This window comes from Podarcis pityusensis (assembly GCF_964106645.2).
Source record: "Podarcis pityusensis genome assembly, chromosome: 7".
In the NCBI taxonomy this organism is placed as follows: Eukaryota; Metazoa; Chordata; class Lepidosauria; order Squamata; family Lacertidae; genus Podarcis; species Podarcis pityusensis.
Window position 1 is genome coordinate 45,550,767 of NC_138031.1, and position 24,634 is coordinate 45,575,400.

Sequence of the window (24,634 nt, forward strand, 5' to 3'; positions counted from 1 at the left end):
CCCAGTCGCGGTAAACAGCTGTTTTGTAATTCAGCAGAAAGTGGTTATAGATTTGGGGGTGCTGTAAAAGGGATTTGGCGTTCAGTAAATGTAAACACAGACTTGAACGCAGTCCCATTGGATCCAACAGAATCTGCTTTTTATTGGTGTTTATGGTAGTAGCTTGCATTGACGATTTTGAAAAGCTAGAACACGGAACCATTGGCCAGCTTGCAACGTTGACAGGACTGTGTGGAAACTCTCACTATGAATAAATTCATCAGAATGGGAGTGGTACACATGGCCTCTGCAATTTGCATCATTATGAACTTGAAAGTACAGTTACGATATTGCTTCAGGCCCAGGGGCAAAGCAGATGTGGCAACAACCACAGAAAATGTCCTTACCTGCTTGAGCACCTGTGCACATATTCTAGGTGCACCCTGTTACATACATTTAAATGCTTTTACCACATTTGTTGGATTGTTCACATGTAGTCTCCATGCCAAGAACACGTTTACTAATGCTATACAGTATGTGAGTAGACAAGTACAAGTGATAAGTGCATTCAAATGTTCATTTCTGTATAGAACACTTCTATACTAAGCATCGTATCTATGGTTGCCATTAAATCTGCTGCGATACAGCATGTTGAACACTCCCAAGCAGAAATCTATGCCAAACTGAGCCAAGCAGTGGCCCAAAACATTACTGGAAGCAATTACAGGGGAGCCATAGAATATGGGTCAAAACAGACATGGTAGTGGCCATAAATAAAGTGCTCACCCAAAAAATACACAAAGATGTCTACCTAGAAGTCATGTGTTCCAACCTACAAGCCATTTTCCCCAGTTGCTAAGTCCCATTCTCATTTCCACTATCTACAGAAGCTGGATATATCTAGACTTAAAGGCTTTTCTGCATTTTTCCTTTGTGTGCTTTTTTTCAGGTAAATTCAGGTAATTAAAATTCAGGTAATTAAAATAATGATTATCTTATGTTTTGACATTAACCTATGACTTTCTAAAAGAATGACACTGATAGGTCCCTCTAAGAAGAAATGAAAACTACACAATATATGCATTTTTTTGGGGGGGGGATTCAAGAGCACTTGCCTTCTCACTTTTTGGTGTAATGCAACAGCAGATGACACATCTACGGGGGGGGGGGATAAAAGGTCATGCTAGTCAAGTTAATGATGAAATAGTCTGTATTTTTGTGTTAACTTCTTCTAAAATCTGAATGTATTCCCATAATAGGCCTTACTGCATAATTTCTTTTGAATGTCTTATTGGCTTGATTTGAGGTAATTGTGTGAGACAGGTAGACCTGCAATCATAGGTTTGTTGCAAAGCAAACTGTGTTCAGTGTCTTAGGATTCATATTGCTGTAGTTATCTGAGCATGAGCAATGCAGTCTTTGGAGATGACTGTTTATTATCATGACGGCTATGTTTTACATGTTTTAACCCTCTTTTTAAGAGTCAGTTCAGATCTTCATGCTTTCTGTTCCCAACACTTCACCATCATGTCCAAATTAGAATGGTTTCATCTCCCCTATGATGAGGTACCCCACTTCTGTGCTGAGAGTACACACATCCTGCCGTAAGGAGAGATCATGTACAAGTTAGGAAACAGGAAACGTGAAGCAATCTTGTGCTTCCTATTCCAAATCTCCAAGATTCTAACAGCAAATTCTAACAGCAAATTCACACAGGAGACTGCAGCTGTATTAACATTTAGTAAATCTTGCAGATCCAAGGGAGAGTACCGTTTGTGAAAACTATTCCTCCACGTGGTTGGCTACAATTCTTACAGTGGTGGCAGCTCAATGAATTTCAGATCTCTCTCTGAAGGAACTTGTAATTCTCTGGAGGAGGAAGAGGTCTCAGCCACTCCTTGTGAGTATCCATGATAGCTAAACTCATTTTTGAATGGTAAGAGTTCCAGATAAGCATCAGCCCATCCTAAACACATTTTACACATGGATCTTATGCCAGCTGGTGCATCTGATCTCATTTATATAAGCAGTGAGTCAAGTGGTTATTGAAAGTAAAAACATCTTATTTTTTAAACTTAATTTGAATTAAGTTTTTAGCATCACAAGGAACATTTATTTAGGATTGTAATATTAAATATAGGACAGAAATGTCTGTGTTGCAAAAGCAACAAGATAGTTGGGCATGATTTTAAGAGACCATGCAGTTAATATTAAAGAGAAGAATGTTAAAGTATACAGCCTTGCTTAATCAGAATGATGTGATCTATCTACCCCAATATTCTTTATCAAAAAGCACAAGAAATAATTTCCTGATCACGTATTGAACTTCTTAGGCATGGGAATGGAGTCTTGGTCCCGTTATCTTGTTTCTCTTGAAATAAATATCCATCCCTCATTACTTTATCTAATCTCCTTATTAATCTATTATCACCATTGGTGATCATGAACTTTGACGGTGGTAAATTCCATAGACCAAGGCTGTGATTATGTCATTGCAGCAACTTTTATTTGAAAGCTCCTTGATGTTACAGCTTATGCTCTGCCAGCCATTTTTGTAGTTCTGTTGTTTTGTTTACAAACTTCTGTAAGATTATTTCATTGAAGAGTTTGGATTTGATATCCCGCCTTTCACTCCCTTTAAGGAGTCTCAAAGCGGCTAACAATCTCCTTTCCCTTCCTCCCCCACAACAAACACTCTGTGAGGTGAGTGGGGCTGAGAGACTTCAGAGAAGTGTGACTAGCCCATGGTCACCCAGCAGCTGCATGTGGAGGAGCGGAGACGCGAACCCGGTTCCCCAGATTAGGAGTCTACCGCTCTTAACCACTACACCACACTGGCTCTCGTTGGCTAGACTCCAACCAAAATACAACAGTTGTTCCATTCACTTTTCAAAATGATGTGTAATGTTCTGAGCTATCTCTTTAAGAAAAGAAATGAAGTGTTCACATCCTTCGAAAATTCAGTCCTATACATATTTACATTAAATTAAGCCTTTTAAACTCTATCGGTGTTGCTTCCAAGGAAATGTGGATAGGCTGCATGCTTCACTAACACAGGCTTTCAATGGCCTTGATAGGTAGTTTTGTTTTAATACTGCCCCCTTCTCTGTACCTCCTACTCAAGAAAGTGATAGCCAGAACTCTACATATGCAGCACCAGTACCATAAAAAGATACATTTTGTATAGTTTTTGTAACATTCAATTTCCTGGTACTTTTTATGTGATGCTATTTCACAATGTTATCACTATATTTTAATAAGAAGAACCAAACACCACTAATAAAAACCGCCCACCTCATTACATCTTCCTTTGCATCTTTCTGGCTTCTAGTTCCTTCGGGTTAAACATGTCTAGTCAAGGAACAACCTACTCTTGACAAATTTTCTCACGGCACTGTAGCTCCTGGCCTACTTTTGCAGTACATTATCTAATGGGAAATGGAAATTACTTTGTTTCAACACACTGGCACATTATTATAGTCTGTAACTATTAGCAACACTTTACTACAGATCTGTCTGCAGTTTTGGCAGCTATTGCAAAATTATTAAAATTATAAAAAAAATCACAGCTATTGCAAAATTATTCTCAAGTGCTGAAGGCACAAGTTAACACACTATGAGCTACTGCAGAAAACTGGATATAGGAATTAGGAGCACATGTATATAACCAGACTGGGATTTATTTCATTCCATGCCACAGGGTCTTCTTCTGATGCAAAGCAAAATACTAGGTAAGAAAATAATTAACATTTAGTGTATATTTTTAAAAGCTTCATGTCAGCAGTTAAAACCTGTTTTCCACTGTTCCATTTATTTTTCTAGCATTGCTATAGCTTATCATTCAGTTCATTGTCCTTGTTTTAAAAAAATGAGCTTTTTCTAAAAGTTTATTGAGAAGCCTGTTTTAATGAGATGCCTCAGCTCATTTATAAAGCTCATATCAAAATCAGATTATGCTATCTATATGAAGATTTTCTCTACATATTCTCTCCAAAACATCTTGCAGACATTAGTAGAAAAGAAATAATAATCTTTATTTATTAATATTGCACAGTAAGGCTTGGGACTGGTCTTATAAAAGCTTGTCACTGTGGGAAGAGTTTTTCTTCAGTAAATATACATGTGGAAAGTGATTTGGTGCATCAAATCGTTCATGCCAAAATAAAACCTGTTTGCCTTTAAGGTGCCACAAAACACTTCGTTTTTGCTTAGCTCTGTAATTCTGCAGGCACTCTTTACACAACTTACTCTTTACCCCAGACCTCAATTTAAGAGTGAGTCTTGCAGTCCAGTTCTATCTCATTGGGTTCAGGGATACCTAACTCTGCATAGCATTGGGCTGCTATCGAGATGCAGTTAGGCTGTAATCCTCTGAGCACTTATTTGCCAGAAGTCCTATTGTACACAATAAGCAATTACAGTTGTGCATTCTGGTCCAGCTATTCAAATCCTTGCAGAACCAAGCCCTGCCATGGGCATAGTCAGGATTTATGTTGGTGTGTGTGTGTGTGTGTGTGTGCGTGCAGGACACCCACCTGTCATCATCCTCTGTCTGGCTCTGGCTTGCAGATTCAGGCTGAAATGTCTCAACAACAGTTGTTTCAAATTATTTTCTTTTCACCCTAAGTGCTCAGAAAAATCTGTCAACATCTTCACTAGGATGTGCCACAACATCATTGAAGTGACCCCAGCGAGTACTGTATTTCAATTTCAAATATTCTGATTATTTCTACTTTTAGTAAGGTATTTTATTTACTTGATTTAAGGGGGCAGGCCGGGGCAGCTGCTCCCCTGCCTCCCTGCCTAAACCCAAGCCCTTCAAGGTGAGAATGAGGAACCTGTGACCCAGATGTTGCCAGGTAAAACTTCCCTAAATGCTCTGCACCGGCCGCGCTGCCTGAGGCAGGTGGGACTTTGGAGCCTAGTTGCAAAGACGTGTTGCTCTTGTTCACAAGGTGGCAGGAGCACCCGCGGTTCCCTTACTTCCTCGGGGCGGTGGGGCAACAAAACCTGCGGCGTCTAAGGGGTGCCGGTGTCTCAGCGCCGGCCGAGTGCCTCGCGCGCCTCCGCCGCTGGGTGGAGCTTTGCCTCTCCGCTCTCGCCGCTGCCTCCCGGGAACCTCTTATCTTGGCAGGAGGAGGAGGAGCGCGGCCGGGAGGGCCACGCGGTCACGTGCGCGGGAGTGGGAACTACAAGAGAAGCCGAGGGGAGGGGGCGCGCGGAGCGGACCGCGGCTGGTCGGAAAGGGTTGCGCAGCTGCCGGCCTGGCGCCGCCGCCCGAAGCGGTGAGAGAAAGAGGGGCGGTGGAGAGTGCGCGCACACACGAGGGGGGGGGTGTTGGAGGCGTAGAAAGCGCAAGCCCAAAGAGACCCCCCCTCCTCCTTTCCCCCCTCGCCTCCTTTCCGCGCGCGCCTGCTGAATTGCTAGGTGGGGCTGCGTGGGGAGCTGAGGAGCTTCCCCCTCACTCCGTGTTTGGGGATGGGAGTTTGCGCCTTCTTCCCAGAACCTGTGAGTGCGCTTTCTGCCTCGCTCGGGGCGTGCTGCCCTGCTTGAACCCCGCTCCCCAGCAGCACCCACCCCCTTGGCTGGCGGCTGCAGCGCGCTTCGGAGTGGCGGGGACCGGGGGTTGCAAGTGGCGAGCGCGCTCCTGCCAAGTGCAAGCGGCGGGGCCGCTCCCTTGGCTGCGCTCTCAGGATGTGCAATAATAGCAGCGCGGGGCGCAGGAGGTCCGGGCAGGCTTTGCGCAGAAGTGCGGGTCCTGCTATATAGCAATTGCTCGCGTCTCGTTGGGTGGGGGGCGTTCCTCCACCCTACCAAAAACCGTCACGTGTGACAAGATGTTTTAATTTTGCGGGCTAAGTTCGCTGCCTTACGAACTCGAAAGTTCAGAGGGGCCAACAAGCCTTTATCTCTTTTTGGATTGGACCGCTGAAAAAGTGGCAGCATAGCATGAGGGATTTTAGTACCTGAAGCCTGTCGCATCTTAGGAGGAGCTTTACTTGCTGGGCTCGGTTTTTTTGTCAGAGAAACAGACATGGCTTTGGGGGGGGGGGGACACACGAGGTTGCAAACCCATCAGAATTTCGTTTCTTGCCTTTTGCTAAGGTGTTGGTCATTCATGGTGCGATGAAGTGCCTTTGGTACACGTGTTACTCATCATAGATATGCATACACTAGTTTCTTAAGGTTCTGTGTGTATGTTCAGTCCTAGAATATGCAGTTTTATTCATATCTCTCCTTAAGGTAGTTTATCCTGCATTGCATGGGGTTGAAATAGATGACCCTTGGAATTCCTTCCAACTGCACAATTCTGTGATTATATTATTTTATGATAACTATAATAATCAAACCTCTGAGCATATGGAAGGAAGTACAGTGGTACCTCAGGTTAAGTACTTAATTCGTTCCGAAGGTCCGTTCTTAACCTGAAACTGCTCTTAACCTGAAGCACCACTTTAGCTAATGGGGCCTCCTGCTGCCGCTGCGCTGTCGGAGCACAATTTCTGTTCTCATCCTGAAGCAAAGTTCTTAACCCGAGGTACTATTTCTGGGTTAGCGGAGTCTGTAACCTGAAGCGTATGTAACCCAAGGTACCACTGTAGTTGTAACATGAAGTTATCACAGAAACTATTATGATGGATGTGCAGTTGAACATGAGAATTAACCAGTGTGTATTTAAAATTAAAATGGAAGCCCATTTATACAGTGACTGAACACACATATCCGCACAGGACTTTTTGGCTCTTGTGTTTTTTGTGTGTATGGTAAGATAGGGAGTGAGAAGACTTTCAAACAGATGGAGTATTCTAACCAGTGTCTTATCTTCTTTTTAACTTAAATTGGCATTGTAACTTGTTTTGATTTTCTCTGGAGCAAGTATAATGTAGTTTGTTTTTAAATGTTTTATTAAAATATTTCTTGGGTAGCAAGGGTACATATAGTTTGTCAGTTTTCAGATAATAGGGTCCTTTCTACAAGTCAGTTAGATTCAGTGATGTAGTTGATAGCTGTGGTCTTACTCATCGTCGTACTGCCTTCATATTGACTTTCTAAACAAAGTTGGTCACTGCAAGGAAACTGTTAAAGCATTTAAAGTTGACAATATTCAAGTCAAATCTTTAGGATTCTGCTAAAATAGCTAAACTCTAAATTTGGACCACATTCTAGCTTCCTGCAATGCATTGACTTTTTTGTTAGGTTATGATTCCTAGGATATTCAAAATAACCTACACAGAACATTTGTGCTACTGAGTGTAGATGTGTACAACAAGCTAAAGTTTTGATCTTTTAAGTCATAGTTTAAATAAGACCAATAACATGCAGGTTTACTCTCTTGACATAGCCAGAATTAAATACCCATATTAATTAAATAGCCCTACCTTATATCTATGTTAGTTGTCATATAGTTATGAGAATGATGTCCTCAGTTCTGGAGAGGATTTTATTACTATTCATTACAAGAATTGATCGATTTTCCATTACTTTAACAGAAATGCAAACTTTATTGTTTGCACCACAAAACCCATCTTATTTAGCTTACAGAAACTGCATTCACAACCTTTCACTATCTGTAAATCTTAATTTCCTTAGGTATGCTGTTTCCCAAAATGGGAATGGACATAGAATTTTAGAAAACTTAAAATGCAGATGAAAAATTAGTACAACTCACTATAACAAAGTCTAACTTATCTGGCCTTAAGAATTCAGCCAGTGGCAGACTTTAGGCTTTCAAATTTCAGTGGTGCACTGTGCAACACTAAAATTTGGCAAACCCCGCCCCCCGCGCTCTGTTGTATAGCATAGTTTTGGCACCCCCTGCAGTGAGTAACCCAGTGCAACCACACCAGTTGTGCTGCTCTAAAACCACCTCTTATTCAGTGGGTGCAATAAATAAATCATGCAACAGGGATTTCAGGGCACTGTTATTAGCAAGATCAGCGTTTTGTGTTATCGTGCCCATCACTGAGGAGTGAGGCCATTGTACAGAGTGCATTCTGTTCCTTGATCCTTATGGAGACTGTGCAACATTGCATGGAGCAGGAAAGATGACGAAACATCCCATACTGGCATTATGCAGATCCAGCAGCACTCTTTCAACATATCCAACAGTTAGAGCTCTTGACAGTTCTGTGTTTGCCAGTGTTTCTGCTCCTTTTTACAGAGGTGGGGGGAAAGCAGCAGCCCTAGTCACTCTTCTCCTACTTTTCAGGCAATAATGCTACACTGTTCTTTCAATCACTCTTATTTGTATCCAGCAAATGCAAATACCGTATCAAATGGAGAGCTGTGAGCTTACAGCAGAAAAATGACAATTGGCACATTAGACTTGGTACAAGCGAGTCACATTAAATTCACCAGGGCTTATTTTGGGGATGCATTTGAAGTTTTCCAGTTTAAGGGTCTGATACTGTTTCACTAATTCCTGTAGTCTAAGCTTGCACAGTTCTTCAGTTAGTGTTGTTTCCATCTGGTCCATACAGATAAAACAGCAATTGGCATAGACGACTGTTTGAACTGTGCAAGTTGCATAGTTAATATCCTTCTTGCAGGCAGCACAAAGAGTTGGGTCAATGAGAAAACATGCCTGTATTTCCACAGCATGCTTTCCATTATCCCAACCATTTATTATAGTGCTGAATTGGGAGTATGGAGGCACATAAAAATTGGGAGTGTGATAAAAAAGGCATCATTTAATTCAAGATCACGCACCAAAAACTGCATAGAGGGGAAATTAAATAAATCATGTTCAGTCTGGTGTGTTTCTACTTTAGCATTTTCATTAGTAGTAGGAGTCGTAGTAGTAGTAGTAATAATACATACATACAGTATTCTACTCTTCCACATTTTCATACATTAAGGAGAACAGTGTACACTGTTGCAGGAAGGGTGGTATTTAAATGTAGTAGTAAATAAACCAAATAGTAACAGCAGCAGATTAAATTTTTTAAGGCAGACAGAGCTAATAAAACCATATAGTCTAATATATATATATATATATATATATATATATATATATATATGTGTGTGTGTGTGTGTGTATTAAACACATTAAACACTTAATTGATGAACAAATGGGATGAAATCTGCAGCAGCAAAGCCAGCTTCATTGCTTGCTAAACCAATGGGGAATAATGTGTAGCTTACAAGTGAGTCACATGCAGCCCCCCTCCCATGATACTTAGATCCGGCCACATGATATTAGTAAAAGTCAGTGTCTCAGCTAAAACAAGCATGCTAAAATCAAAGCATTAGTTCTAGTTGAAAAGGAAAGGATAGCATGACAGTGGCAATGTGTCTTTTTCTAAAAGAAAGAAACCCAGACTAAACCTCATACTATTTCCTTTTTTCAGTCCTTGAGGATACAAGGATTGACATGCCATGGGATATTTTTATCATTTGATTAAAAACAAAACTTTGAACCTTTTTCTAGGAGTGTGGTGACTGCAGCACCAGCATGATCTTGATTATGCAGAAACCCTGAACTATCAAGATTTAAAGATAAAGTACTCAATGCCATCTACTAGAACAATGTATAGGAGCTTTCTCACTGATCTGAAAGATCACAATGCAAACACATTCAAACATTGACATGTCTCCCAAAGAGCTTACCAAATGATAGCTAGGTCCATTGTATTATATAATTTGCATACTTTAATGCAAGGGTAGCCAACATGGTGCCCTGCAAATGTTATTAGACTGCAGCTTCCATAATTCCTAGCTACAGTGGTAGCTCGGGTTACAAACACTTCGGGTTACAGAAGTAGTACCTCAGGTTAAGAACTTTACCTCAGGATGAGAACAGAAATCGTGCGGCAGCAGCGGGAGGCCCCATTAGCTAAAGTGGTACCCCAAGTTAAGAACGGTTTCAGGTTAAGAACGGACCTCCAGAACAAATTAAGTTCATAACCAGAGGTACCACTGTACTGCCCATGTGGGCAGGGGCTGAGGGGAGTTCTAGTCCAACGGTCTGTAGAGAGCACCAAGTTGGCTACCCCTGCTTTAGTGGTTCCCTTCCCCTAGTCCAGACTTTCTCAATCTTGGGTTCCCAGATGTTGTTGGACTGCCACTCCCATCATCCCCGACTGTTGCCCCTGCTTGCTATGGATGATGGAAGTGGTAGTCCAACATCATCTGGGAAACCAGGGTTGAGAAAGACTGCCCTAGTGTTTATAGGTACAATCCTGGTGGTCCAAGTACCCTTTGATTTGCTGCTATACTCCCATGTGCTGATCTGCTTTTGCTGTATGAGTCAAAGACTGAATAACTGGCAACTAATCACCTGCCCTGGGGACGCGGGTGGCGCTGTGGGTAAAACCTCAGCGCCTAGGACTTGCCGATTGCATGGTCGGCGGTTTGAATCCCCGCGGCGGGGTGTGCTCCCGTCGTTCGGTCCCAGCGCCTGCCAACCTAGCAGTTCGAAAGCACCCCCGGGTGCAAGTAGATAAATAGGGACCGCTTACCAGTGGGAAGGTAAACGGCATTCCGTGTGCTGTGCTAGCTCGCCAGGTGCAGCTTGTCACGCTGGCCACGTGACCCGGAAGTGTCTGCGGACAGCGCTGGCTCCCGGCCTATAGAGTGAGATGAGCGCACAACCCTAGAGTCTGTCAAGACTGGCCCATTCGGGCAGGGGTACCTTTACCTTTACCTTTTAATCACCTGCCAGAAGTCACAATGATTGCCCAAACCTTCCTTCATAAGGAATTGCATAAGAAGGCAAAATTGGAGTCACTATGTGCCCTGTTCTATGATAGTTCTCAGCATGGGTGAAGCCAGGATTTATGTTGGGGGGGGGGCAGAACTGAGCTATCTGTGATGTGATTGGTCAGTTAGTTAAGTATTTTTATTTACAGCTTGCCCCTCTGGTTACACCCATGGTTGCAAGTGATTAGAGTGGTGGAATACTGGGAATCTTTAAAACTAATTATAATGCTGCAATTGATTAGTGAGGTTGCAGTTAAGCAAGAGAGGTGGGGTGGGAAGAATGGACCAAACATGGAAGGACTGTAGCTCAGTGGACAGAGTACACGATTTCTATGCAAAATTCTGAAGCTGACTCTTTGACTTCTTCACGTAGGGCTGGGATACTCCTGTCTGAAATCTTGGTGAGCCACTAGCTCACTATTGTCTAGAAGGATCTAGATATAAGGCAACTACCTATGTTCCTAATTCTCCTACAACATCCCCTTAATATATCTTCATCACAGATCCTGATGTGCAACATTTGCTCAACTGTGAACAATATCTTCTGCATACTGCTTTGCTTAAATGAGAGGCTTCTACAGAGTAGAAAAGGTTACTAAACTGCCTGTTTCTAGAAGATATGCTGTTACCTTGTGAGTCCTTGAGTGTGAGGAGGTGGGGAGGGTTGCAGAGTAATAATATAATAGCCTGGAACACTTAAGCATGTTTCAAGAGCAGCACTTCCAGTTCTTCATGCACTAGCAAGCCTCCGTAAACCTAAATAATACACTTCTGAGTATTTGGACCATTCTGTTGAACCAATGGAATTCTTGCAAATAAATACATTGCCAGTCTAGTTCACCTGAGGACACTACAGAAATGTGAAATTCGTAAGTTTTCTGTTTGAAACCCTTAAGTTGCATTCTACTACAACTGAGAATTTTGATTAATGCCCAAACAAACCTGCTTAACTTAAATGGTAATCATCTAGGTAATGCTGAGTCATAGAATGAAGAGAAGGCAGGTGCAAACTTGTCTGTTAGATCTGCAGCAAGGATCTTAACTATGCCATGTATATGTTGGAAGCGGCAGAATCCAGATGACACTTTTAATGGCACTGGAAACATTTCTGACCAACTTACACTGGTCACAAATAGACCCTTGAAATGAACCTAGATGATGAGATATACCCCAATCTTACAAAGTCCTGACTATTTTGCAGAGATTCAGTTAAGTTTATATATTGCAACTTTGATTGTCCAAAATGTGGGGTTGTGCCACCAGCAACATTCTTTGTAATGGCTAGTCAGACAGTTATTGATATACAGGGATTGTGCATAGACCACCTACATGCCCTCCAGATCATCTGAAAGCTCCTCTGACCCTAAACCCATTTCTGAAATTTGAGGGGTACTAGAATAGCTTCTGGAGAGCACAAAACTGTACACATATGGTCAAAATATGGGCTGCACATGGAGCTGCTTGCATATGTATCCATACAGGACTTTTTAAATACCTGAGCTAGTGTACCCTATTAAAAATATTTCTAAACAAGTGCAGATTCATTGCTTTTGGTTGATACTGCACTCAGACATATGGTCTTCATGCAACCCCTTCCAGCTGATCAGCCAATTGATTTTGGCTACATCAGGATCACTGAGGAGGGGATGCTTTGCCGTCCTCCCACCCATGACCTCAATGCAGCCCAAATCACTGTCCCCATGCTGCTCTTAGCCATTTAGGAACCGCAATCTAGGCTGCATTGGGATTGTTATAACTATTAATGGTAAAGCAGGTGTGAACTGCCCTGGAATCTTCAGATGATGGGTGGTATACAATTATGTTGTTGTTGTTGTTAGTGATGGCCACCAACTTGGATGGCTTTAAAAGAATATTAGACAAATGAATAGAAGATAAGGCTTTAATCAGCTGCTAGCGATGATGACAATGTTCTGCTTCTACTCTCAGAGGCAGTATGGCTCTGAATACCAGTTTCTGGGAATCACAAGTCAGGGGAATGTTGTTGTGATCTGGTCTTGCTTATGGGCTTTCCATAGGCATCTAGTCAGCCACTGTGAGAACAGGATACTGGATTGGATGTGCTTCTAGCCTGATCCAGCAGGTCATTCTAATGTTCTTAATTAAGCAAAGGCAATTCTATTTGTTAATTAACATAGCAGAATCTGTTTAAAATATGCACCGTAATTGAACTGTGGAATTGACATGCATTAATACATCTTGTGATAATGAACCTGGTTGGCTATAAAAAGGGAATTATGAAATAGAAGATGAGACTATGTGCTACCTCTAGTACTGGAGATGGTGTGCTTTTTGGTTGCTGGGAAGCACAAGAGGGGAGAGTGCTATTGCGCTCAAATTAGCCTCTGTAGGATCAAGGTGTTGGACTGCCATGATAGGCCTCTGTTCCGATTTCAGCAGTGCTTTCCTTATGTTCATGCTGTTTCTGTGTGCTGGGTTCTAATGTATTTTTAATTGCTAATTGTTATTTTTTGTGTGAATGTTGCCACTGAGTACTCCTTTGTTTAGTGAAAAGGGGGTGGGATATCAATTATACAAAAAAATAAAATAATTATCTGTATTTTAGTAGAGATGAACACTGAGGCAGAACAGCAGCTTCTCCACAATGCTAGAAATGGGCACAGTGAAGACATCAGACAGCTGCTGGGAACTATGGACAAAGGAGAGGCCATCTTTAACATCAACTGCAAAGGTTAGTATAGGCAGCCTTTTGAGTAACACCTGGGACATTTATAAGTGTTGACACCATGGCTTCATTGGAACAAAATGTATACATTACTGCAGAATATTGGTCTTCTGGTAGTCCTTGGGAGAATGTAAAATATACTGGAATATTTCAGGCCAGATGTCATATCAAAATACGGTGTGTAGCTTCTTGGATCCATTGCGGGAAAAGATACATTTTTGAGAAGGTAGCAGAAAGGCCTTGTATCATCTGGCACCACTGCTTTGTAAAAGTGCCAACTATGTTTTGAATAAATGCCTTGATGGATTATGATCTACTCCCTCAGACAAAAGCTAAGCTAAAGCCATTAGCGAAACTCACGGCAACTCGGCCTTCCTTTTTAATGTCACCTTTCCTCCAAAGAGTGCTATATGTTCGTTATCATAGCAGCAATCCTCTTGAGATTAAGGTTAAGCTGAAAGATAGCGAATGGCCAAAGGTTTCCCAGCTGAGTGGGGAGCCCGTGTTTTCCTGGTCCTTGTCTGAAACTCAAGTCTAACTGCTACAATGCTTTTACTTCTCACTGAGGATGATACAAATTCTATTTCTATCAAACACATGTGAGAGCATCTTAAATTGGTGCAGTGCAGAATCATGTAGGATCTTTTTCAGTTTTCTTGGATGATATAACTTTGCTTGCATGAAGGGATGCTGTAGTTTAGATTTGTCGTGTTTTGTATTGTATCTTTAGGCAGAAGCAAATCTAACTTGGGATGGACACCTCTTCATCTTGCATGTTACTTTGGGCACACCAGTGTTGTCAAGGATTTGCTGAAGGTATAAACTTGTAATCTTCTAATGAATTAATATTTTCTGTGCAACAGAAATCAGCATTTCTCCTCCAAAGCAATTAGCAGTTAACACTGAAATGTTTAACTTGTAGGTCAAAAGGTTTAAATAGTTAGATGCTGAAAACTTATGCAGAAGTTTATTATGTACCCATTACACTCTGCAGGTGTTTCCTGTGGTACATAGTGGGTATGAATTGGGCAGAATCTTTATCAAACCTTCCAGCTTCAACACTTCATCACACCCAACATCCCCTTGCAGGATGGCCATGTCCACTATGTGCACTAATCAGGAACCCTTGACATATTCTTCAAATAGTATAATTGAGCTACTTTAAGTGTGTGTGCGTGCATGTGTATATGCATACATGCACACACACACACATGAAGCAGAACATGTTGATACTCTTAGCAACTACAGTGGACTAGAAGGGATCATGCTTCAAACTGATTAAAATGTTCAAGCTGTGTCACTTATCTGTGAAGGTATAAAGGACTCTTGATGCAAGTAAGAGTGCTCCTTCAGCTAAAGGTTTTCAGCATTAATCCTAGTACTTAAAATAAATGGCATTGGTGGTTTCTGAGTCTGAAAGATAAGAAACCAAGTTGAATCTGTTAGCCCATAGGCCTTTAGGTCACCAGCAGGAGTTCGGAATGAAATCTAGGCCTCCTGGCTCTAATTTTGAATTCTGTATGTCTATGTAATTGTTAAACCACATAATCCATTTAGTTCTGCTGCATGTGTAGCTTGATCTGACCTCTTTGTAACCCTTTTGAGAAAGAAAATGAGCTGAATCCAATTTGAACAAACTGGATTAAAGGTGGCGATGAAGTAGACTGGCACACAAGAATTGCTACCTTCCCAAACACAGAGAGCTTAGAGCTCAGATCAAGACCAATATAGCTTGCACTTGAGCACAGAGCATAGCAAGTGGACATGGATAAGGCAGGCTGGCCAAACCACCTTTTGGAAAATTTTAAATTAAAATGAGTTTGGCATGGAGAAAGTCTTTACTACACTGGCTAAACTTTCTATTAGAAATTTTGGAGTACAGTCATTCTAATACAGCCTGTCACTGTCCCAAGTAAAACAGATTTTATGTGGAAGTATGCACCATTGAAAGCAAGAATAGAGTTTGTGTGAATGGTCAGAAACCAATTTTCTTGGATGCCAAGCGCTACTAAACAATCTTTCTTTATAGGCTGGTGCTGAAGTAAATGTATTAAATGACATGGGAGATACCCCACTGCATCGTGCAGCCTTCACTGGGCGGAAGGTAAAATTAACAACTTCAGCCTCTTCTCAGAGACGTACCATTGTTCCTTGTGACTGTTCTCCCTGTCACAGACACCTTGTAATTTCCCCGTTAGAAATGTTTGTTCTGTTTAATTATACGTGGCATTCACTTCCCAAGACCAAAAGTACAAAGCAAAAGTAAACTGGCTAAAAGGAGGGAGAGGTCTCTGTAGATAATGCAACAAAACTTTGTCTTTCAGGAGGTAGTTATGCTGCTTTTGGAATACGAAGCCGATACTTCCATTGTTAACGGGAATGGGCAAACTGCAAAAGATGTTACACATGATAAAGAAATAAGAGAGATGCTGGAAGGTATCCATTCTGTAAGATATATGAACTTTAGAGAATTGGCATTCTGGTAAAGATGCTTTGCTGCTGCATCATTCAGTATGAACAGTGGTGATGTCTTCATCCTTCTTAGAGACTATTTTGCCAAGGTGACAGAGCACTTCTTTTCCCTAATGATAAACACTGTCGTGGCTGCTTGAAACACATCCTGTGTCTGCATTGAACACATCCTGTATCGCACGATTAGACCCTGCTGCAAAGCTTTTACAACACTAGAAATGCGTTGATGATGTGAAGAAAACTGCTTGGTAGTTGCTGGTTCACATGATAAACCTCTGCACTGACATTGCATTGACACATAGATATGCAAATTTTGCCAAGGACCTGTGCCTTGAAGCTATTAAGTACCTAGCAGCATCCCTGTTAGTGTTCACAATTAGCACACCGGAAATCTGTGGTTTTCCCAAGAGCCTGGTAAAAGGAGACAATGGCCTTGTGTATCATAACCCGCATAACTTAAGCTTTTTTGCATGTGTGAACTTCTAATTTAGTTGCGGCGGTAATACGTTATTGAGCCTTTGATGGGTTTTCTTTCCTCCATAAGTGATACAATCTTTGACCATTTCAATAGGTGGGCTGTTGTATGGGTGTATTCAATAAATGTTGAGTCTTTCACAGTTGTTTTTTAAGGCAGTAAATTGCCATTTATTGCAGAAAAGTATATACACACACAAACACAATCAAATCTGATTTTAGTGGGGCTTCCAAGTACAATGTCCTTTATCCCAAATTACTTTTTTAAAAAAAATCTCATAAGATATATGATTTGTGTGTCCTATGAAACCAGTTCTATTTTTTTGTAAAGAATGTTCTAAGCCACATGTTGCCGATTATGTTTAGGGTGGCTTCCTTGAATTGGGTACTCTTTTTACATAAAAGACCCCTTGTGCATTGTTTCATATGCCATATTTGTCTGAGGTGATACAAGGAGTTCCTTCAAATTAGAAGACCTCAAAACACTTTCCAACTTATGGTGTATATCCTAAGGTTTGTGGCAGAGACCAATGTTAATTTAGGGGGCACTATTCCCTGAGACACACAGCAGACAATCTAACATGGGTTGAAACTTTTATTTGAATTGTCTGAGGACATAAGAAATAAGGAGTTGTATCCGCTAAGTTCTACTAGGTATGAACCCACTGAAATTAATAGACCTAAGCTAGCCAAGTTTATTTTCATGGTCCTGCTCTGAGTAGGACTAATGTTGGATGCAGCCCAGAGTCAGCATTCTTTTTAATACTGGCATCAATTGCACGTTTCCTTCTTCTGTCCTAGGATAGGAGAAATGTGTACTTGAGTCACTTCTAACATTGACTTCAGAAGTTTGAATAGCATTTTAATAAGGTGCCTGCAGTATCATGCAATGCACCTTTCCCATGTAGATTTGTCAGCTATAACCAGTTTGTTGAAACTTAAGTGGAGGGTTTAGTATTTGCCAATGTAAATGTCAGTTCTACCTAAAGTTCCCACGTGATCAATTGCTTCTGATAGGCTACTTTTCTACAGTCAGGGAAGAAAGCTAGGTTACAACTTGCCTATACTAGAATAGTTTGTGAGAACTAGAGACACTCGTGCTTAGAAAAGGATAAAACTTTCACAGGTTTGAGAAAGAGAGGGAGACAACATGCTGTGTGAGAGTGAAAGATTGGCACATAGTTCAGACTTACGGAGTTTCCTGTCACAATATATGATGATAATGACCTCTCTACTTGAACAAATTTATGGAGAAGAAGAGGTCTATCAGTGGCTATTTACAATGACAGTCAAGCTGAACCTTCATGTTACTCTGATTTACAAGTACCAGGAGACAAGCAACAGGGAAGGTAAGATGCCTTCACCTTCTAGTTGCACAGTTTCTGGAACGATTTGGCTAGCAGCTATTGGAAACAGGGCACTGCACTAGGTGGGACCTTTGTCTGATGTCCCAGGGCTGCCCTTACCTGGGCTCAATGAGTCACTTGCCTTATCCATATCTTCTGCTATTGCTGCCAAATTCTGTAGTGGTTCTAACAACTCATTCCCTTTTTAAAAAGATGCATTCCCAGCACAGATGATATTAGATATAGTACTGTCTCTACTTCACAGGGCTAGAAGCACTGCTTGCTGGGAGTTGTAGTATGGCAGAAGCAGGAAAAGGGAAGGAAAGAACTGTTTGGGCATAGAAGAGGTGAGCAAAGGGTCTTATGTAAAAAGAGTGTGTTACTGGGGAAAGCTGCTGTTAAAAGTATAAAATCCACCAGTATTTTGTTTTAGGACACACTCTCATTAGTTTGTGGCATTTAGCATTATGACGTAATTTGGGATAGAAGTGCTTTGGGATGGCTGACTGGGGAAAGCTCCACTAAAATTCTGTCAAGCTTTATGTTCTGTATTTCTTTTCGGTTTTTATTTTTGGTGGAGGGGCTACATAGTCAAAGCCCTGTAGTTGTTTTAAGACTCTCTAATCTTTAATACACACACATAAGCCTTGGAATGATTAGAAATTGTATTACCATACTTATGTAGATAGCAAACCTGCTTAGATATGATTCAGGTAAAGTCTATATTTTGTGAAGAGACATAATAAAGATTATATTATGATAAAATTGACTTTCGCTATCCAATATTGTATCTAGAGTTAACCCTTACTTAGCAGGATACTGAGTGCAGGAGTTGCTCAGTTTTGCATTGCTTGGTCTTCTAGAATTTCAGTTTGCCCTTAATTTCAAAGAAATAAACCTTGTTGGTTAGCATTTGCCATTGAATTCCTCTGTAAGCAGAGATGAATGCTAATAGCACTATTGCCAAATAGCTGCACTCTTATGACTGCACGCCGTGGGGGTGGACATCATTTGCATGAACCGAGCGTGTACAAACCTGTTCCTGTGGATATGATCTGGGTATGGAAGCAGGTTCGGTTAAAGCTGCCTATCCAGATAATCAAAGATGCAGTGTGTTCCCTGCATGAGACTCTCCAAAGCCTGCTTACTAGGACCTTTTAACTGGAAAATACTGGGGACTGGACTTTTGGCTTTATATATGCAAAACATAGGGACGCGGGTGGCGCCGTGGGTTAAACCACAGAGCCTAGGACTTGCCGATCAGAAGGTCGGCGGTTCGAATCCCTGTGAAGGGGTGAGCTCCCGTTGTTTGGTCCCAGCTCCTGCCAACCTAGCAGTTCGAAAGCACGTCAAAGTGCAAGTAGATAAATAGGTACCGCTCCGGCGGGAAGGTAAACAGCGTTTCCGTGTGCTGCTCTGGTTCGCCAGAAGTCGGCCACGACTGGACCTAATGGTCAGGGGTCCCTTTACCTTATGCAAAACATCAGCTCTACTGCTGAGCTGGTCTTGGCCTATATTGTTCTGGAAATTAACAGGCTTGAAGTTTAGGGAATATAAATCTGTGACCTCTCAGGAGGGAAGGACCCACAAATGTTAATTGCTTTTTCATTGGGAATCTAGCAATGAAAGAAACTTTCCTATGGGAGGATGTTGTTTTAATTAATTATTTGTACTTAGCTGTAGAAAGGACTGAAGAAAGAAAACTCGAAGAACTCCTCCTGGGAGCTGCACGAGAAGGAGAAACTGAAAAACTCACAGCACTGGTACATACTGTGTTACCATTCTCTTGATATTTTTAAGCCATACTATACAAGTAATGCCTACATACAGGGTTTTTAAATCAAAATAGATAATAGTCATGGTGGAAATAGATCTCAGGCAGTGGAATGGCCAGGAGCTCTGGTAGTGCTTTCTGTCTATAATTCTGCTCGGCTGTCTGTGGTGTGTTAGAAAACGTAACTGCAAAAAATTACAAGTATGATTAAATAATTTTTTTTTTATAATTGTCTCTAGTTAAACAGGTCAAATTCTCCTGACATCAACTGCACTGATCAGGTGGGAAATACACCATTACATTGCGCAGCATACCGTGGCCATAAGCACTGTGCTTTGAAGCTCCTAAAATCTGGAGCAGACTCCAAAATAAAGAACAAAAATGGTATGTAAAAGTTTCATTTTATTAGCTCCAGATTTTCCCTTTCACACGAAAAGCAGAGTGAATGGGTTAACTAAAAATAAAACATCATTTTCATCTAACTGGGTCTAGAGTATTGTATTTTAGCGCTGTCAATTGGCTTTGTATTAGAGAATTTTAATCCGGGTTTGTGTTGCCAGTAAATAAGTGCCAGATGCCGATGAAAATAAATACCCAATAATCCTATTTTAGCTCTTACAAAGCCTATATGCTTAACCAGTACCGTCTGATGCATTCTTGAAAGGACTTCTGTTGCTAACGTCATTCTCACATTAAAAAAATTGAGCATGGCTATGTTTAGTAGAATAATTTTTGAATCAATCCTTTGTGATACCTTGAGTAAAATGCCTGTTGAACAATACCTCAAACCAAGAGAGCATCCTTTGCTTTTCCTCTCAGCTGTGAAACATAAGGTATATTCTCAGAGTTGCCAACTGTATTGATTCTGATCCAGCTACGATGAAGTAAATCCATCTGCTCTTTTGAACAGGTCAGACACCCCTTGCTTTAGCCCAAGGTGCAGAAATGAAACACATACTTGGAGGGGGCATTGGGAAGGTGGGTACAGCAGATTGTGTGTTTAATCTGTACCATTAACGTGGGTCGACTTGGGTTTAATTTCTCAATTCTTTTGCAGGTGAGCAACAAACCTCCGAAACGATATGAAGGACTACTGTGGAAGGTGCCTATCTTTTTTCCTTTTTTGCCTTCTCCTTATGTTTTAATTGGCCAGAGGTTTTTTTTTTATTTCAAGCCATAGCAATAACACAAACTGATAGACGGTTCATTCACTGTACTAACTCTCAAGATAGAAGCAGAATTCATACCATAAATGCCCTTATCTTGAACTGCTTTGCTGAGGCAATGGCTCTTGGGAGCGGGCCAGAGGCCAATGTGTCTCCTTTCTCCAGGGCTGGATTTACGCTGACCTTTTTAGTGTTATTAGAACAATATTAGCTATATTGTTCTAAAACAGGCACCCCCCAACCTTCAGCCCTCCAGATGTTTTGGACTACAATTCCCACCATCCCTGACCACTGGTCCTGTTAGCTAGGGATCATGGGAGTCGTAGGCCAAAACATCTGGAGGGCCACAGGTTGGAGATGCCTGTTCTAAAATGTCACAGGGGATACAGCTAAATAATGTTCATTACCTTAACATTGTTCATCCCTAACAGCAGCTCCCTTTCCTACCTGGTTCCTGGTTGCTCTGCAGTGCCCTCTGGTGTCACATTTTAATAAAGCATTATTAACATTCTTAGCAAAATGTAATGTGACCCTTACATCTTCAAAATCCTTCCTTGCCTCTTTCATCATCATCATCATCATCATCATCATCATAATACAGTGGTACCTCGGGTTACATACGCTTCAGGTTACATACACTTCAGGTTACAGACTCCGCTAACCCAGAAATACTTTCTCAGGTTAAGAACTTTGCTTCAGGATGAGAACAGAAATTGTGCAGCAGCAGAAGGTCCCATTAGCTAAAGTGGTGCTTCAGGTTAAGAACAGTTTCAGGTTAAGAACAGACCTCCGGAACGAATTAAGTACTTAACCCGAGGTACCACTGTACCTTTATTGTCATTGTACAACCTTAACATTATAAACCATGAGAGTAGATCCGCCCCAGGTTATATCTTCCATTTGAGCTCTTCCATTTCTAATATGACCCATCTGTTCTGTATTGTTGCTGTTGTCTTAAAGGCTAGTGGGTGACAAAATGTCTTAACTTCCCTGACATGTATGAAATATAGGCTGCTTGAATCTTTTCTTCATATCTGGTCAATATTACTTCAAGAATTGAACCAATTACAGTTTATTGCATTATAATGAGCTGTGCAGCTAGATGCTTGACTCAGAAGTCACAGGCTTTGGGGATATACTTGAAAAGAAGGCTATTGTCCCATCCTCACTTTAACTAAATGTCCACGGGGTAGGCTAGTAGTAACTGTACTTGCAGCCTTTTATACCTCTCAGGTGAAAATGGTCATCCTTCCCGGGCTCTAGCTGAAGTTTTCAAGTAAGCATTACTTCTGTTTACTATCAGTCAAGTATCACAGAACAAATAGCAGAGTAGTCATCTTCAAAACTTCTGGCCTCCTGAGATAATTAAAACCATTAAGGATGTATTGTTCAGCATTAAAGCCGCTTAGTAATGCTTATTATTGTTTGTCATGCAGCAACACATGGCAAATTCAGCTATTGCTGAGGTGATAGACTCCATTTTTGTTTTGTTTTTAAGAGTTCAAGATTTTTTGGGTGGAAGCCATATTGGGTAGTACTGGAACATGGAGTCCTCTCCTGGTACCAAAAACAGTAAGTGTGAAATTGAGCATCTCTCTAAAGCCTTTTGAATGTACAATATTGATACCATCTGCTTTTGAAACATGATTTTGAAATTGTTGAAAAGTTGAACTTTCTTTACCTATACATAAGTTGAAATTTATTTCTTAAGATTATAATTTTATCATTCCATGTATTTGAAGAATGTGGTTTTTATTTATATTATGATGGCTTGACTTGTATTACAAAGAAGACTACCTTTGCATTTGTTTTCAGCTCTCTGAACACTCTTCATGTGTAAATATAATGGGCAGTATTTTATTATTGGTCTTAAGTCCACTGAGTTCAGTGGGTTTATTCCAGGTACGACTCAGTCAAATACCACCCAATCACATTCTACTATAAAGAAATTCTGCATCACTCCAAAAGCCTTTTGGTGGCTGTAATACTGATGATGATAATGATTAATTATTTGTTCTGCCTTCTTTTGAAGGGCTGATATTGGGAACAGTAATCGCCGCCAAGGATGCAAGCACTTAACACAAGCCATTTGCACAGTAAGCAAACTGGGGAACTCAGAAATATCTGTTATGATTGTGGACAGAATGGGCTAGTGTGTTAGGCTTAGGTATGGAATATCCAGGTTCAGATACCCAAGCAACAGAGCAAGCATTTTTAGCCAAGGTTGTTCTGTTTTTATTTTTGGTGTTATGGTATTGTTGTTGTTGTTTAGTTGTTTAGCCGTGTCCGACTCCTCGCGACCCCATGGACCAGAGCACGCCAGGCACTTCTGTCTTCCACTGTCTCCCGCAGTTTGGTCAAACTCATGCTGGTAGCTTCGAGAACACTATCCAACCATCTCGTCCTCTGTCGTCCCCTTCTCCTTGTGCCCTCCATCTTTCCCAACATCAGGGTCTTTTCCAGGGAGTAGTCTCTTCTCATGAGGTGGCCAAAGTATTGGAGCCTCAGCTTCACGATCTGTCCTTTCAGTGAGCACTCAGGGCTGATTTCCTTAAGAATGGATAGGTTTGATCTTCTTGCAGTCCATGGGACTCTCAAGAGTCTCCTCCAGCACCATAATTCAAAAGCATCAATTCTTCGGCGAGCAGCCTTCTTTATGGTCCAGCTTTCACTTCCATACATCACTACTGGGAAAACCATAGCTTTTACTATATGGACCTTTATTGGCAAGGTGATGTCTCTACTTTTTAAGATGCTGCCTAGGTTTGTCATTGCTTTTCTCCCAAGAAGCAGGTGTCTTTTAATTTCGTGGCTGCTGTCACCATCTGCAGTGATCATGGAGCCGTTATGATATTATCTGGTTCTTATTTGTGAGCCACTTTATAAGGAGTGTTGAGGCATAGATATTTTAAACAGCTGAGGAGAATTACGTATCCTCTACTTATGGCACATGATATTTCCTCCCATTCCTTAGAAAAATCTACTAGAATTCTACATGTTCGGGCTTTGTGTTCCAGGGCATTCCTTTTTTTAGGGTATCATTTTTTAAATCAACCTAGCTTCTAAAAAGGCTAACAGTCAGGTAACAAGCAGTACAACTTATAGTTTTGCAACATGCCCTATCCACAGTAATAAACTTATAAAAATAAATTACTGCGTAAAATGCACACATCAGCTTAAACTTATTGTGAGTAGGGGTAAAGAACGATGACCTCCAAGTGGGACTCAGAATTCATAGCCAAATATATTTCTGAATACAGTCACACAATGCCAAGGCTGTGATTAAAAAGCAGAATTACAACAAAGGGGTTGCAAACGCTGCAGGAAAATGAGGACTCTGCTCTGTGATTTGTACAGTATGCAAAACTAAGCAAGTTGGCATATATGCTGTTTTGCATTCTTCTTTTGTTAGTTACAGGGCGGGGGAAAGAACAACAGAGAACATAGAATGCTCTGCCCTTTGGTTACTGGAAGTACTGCTGGACCTCACCTTGACTCCACAAACCCTGACATTTGCCCATAACATGTTCAAACCTATCCTTAACAGTCATGATTAATAAAAACTTTCAACGGGGTTTTCAACAGGGAACTGACTGCTTTTAATGAAAGGGCTGACACTGTGCTGTTTTCATTGTAATCATCTATATGTTTTTAATGTATCTTCTATTGATGTTTAACTGTTTCCTTAATGATTGGGGGTTTTTTTTATTATTATTTCTCTGTTTTTAGCTGTTCTTGTTTATTTGTAAGCCACCTTGAGACCCTGTCAGGGAAAAATGCGGGTTACAATTAAAGACATAATAATAGTAATCTGATTTTTATTTTAAAATGAGATTCTCAGAATGCTGATTTTTTTTGCACCAATTTTTTTCTGAAAGAATGAAGTGGGCATGGATTTAACGAGATACAAATGCACCAACTGAATTATCTCTGACAAAACTCATTTTGCTTGATAGTTCGCTATTCATTTTTTCCCCCCAGTTACTTTAAGTGAACAAGATCCAGACAAACTAGGGAT

The 24,634-nt window shown here is 41.0% G+C and overlaps 2 protein-coding genes across 5 annotated transcripts in view; one reads left to right on the forward strand and one right to left on the reverse strand.

Moving 5' to 3' along the window:
* The window catches only part of LOC308481772 (uncharacterized protein), a 246,900-nt gene extending 225,559 nt beyond the window's left edge, over window positions 1–21,341 (reverse strand). The window contains exon 1 of the transcript XR_013988870.1: window positions 21,289–21,341. The gene's annotated coding sequence lies outside the window, so the exon portion shown is untranslated. The remainder of the gene's footprint in view (window positions 1–21,288) is intronic.
* OSBPL1A (oxysterol binding protein like 1A) overlaps window positions 1–24,634 on the forward strand; it is a 152,867-nt gene that overhangs the window by 77,259 nt on the left and 50,974 nt on the right. For 2 of the 4 annotated variants that reach the window (XM_081014405.1, XM_081014406.1), the window contains 10 exons: window positions 13,265–13,390; window positions 14,115–14,200; window positions 15,414–15,488; window positions 15,709–15,820; window positions 19,354–19,439; window positions 19,690–19,834; window positions 20,361–20,428; window positions 20,508–20,552; window positions 22,115–22,188; window positions 22,649–22,712. In XM_081014405.1, coding sequence (XP_080870531.1) covers window positions 13,265–13,390; window positions 14,115–14,200; window positions 15,414–15,488; window positions 15,709–15,820; window positions 19,354–19,439; window positions 19,690–19,834; window positions 20,361–20,428; window positions 20,508–20,552; window positions 22,115–22,188; window positions 22,649–22,712 — 881 coding nt within the window. Of the gene's footprint in view, window positions 1–5,117; window positions 5,265–13,264; window positions 13,391–14,114; window positions 14,201–15,413; window positions 15,489–15,708; window positions 15,821–19,353; window positions 19,440–19,689; window positions 19,835–20,360; window positions 20,429–20,507; window positions 20,553–22,114; window positions 22,189–22,648; window positions 22,713–24,634 lie in introns of those variants that run through there. The other 2 variants (XM_081014408.1, XM_081014407.1) reach the window with 2 other exon arrangements.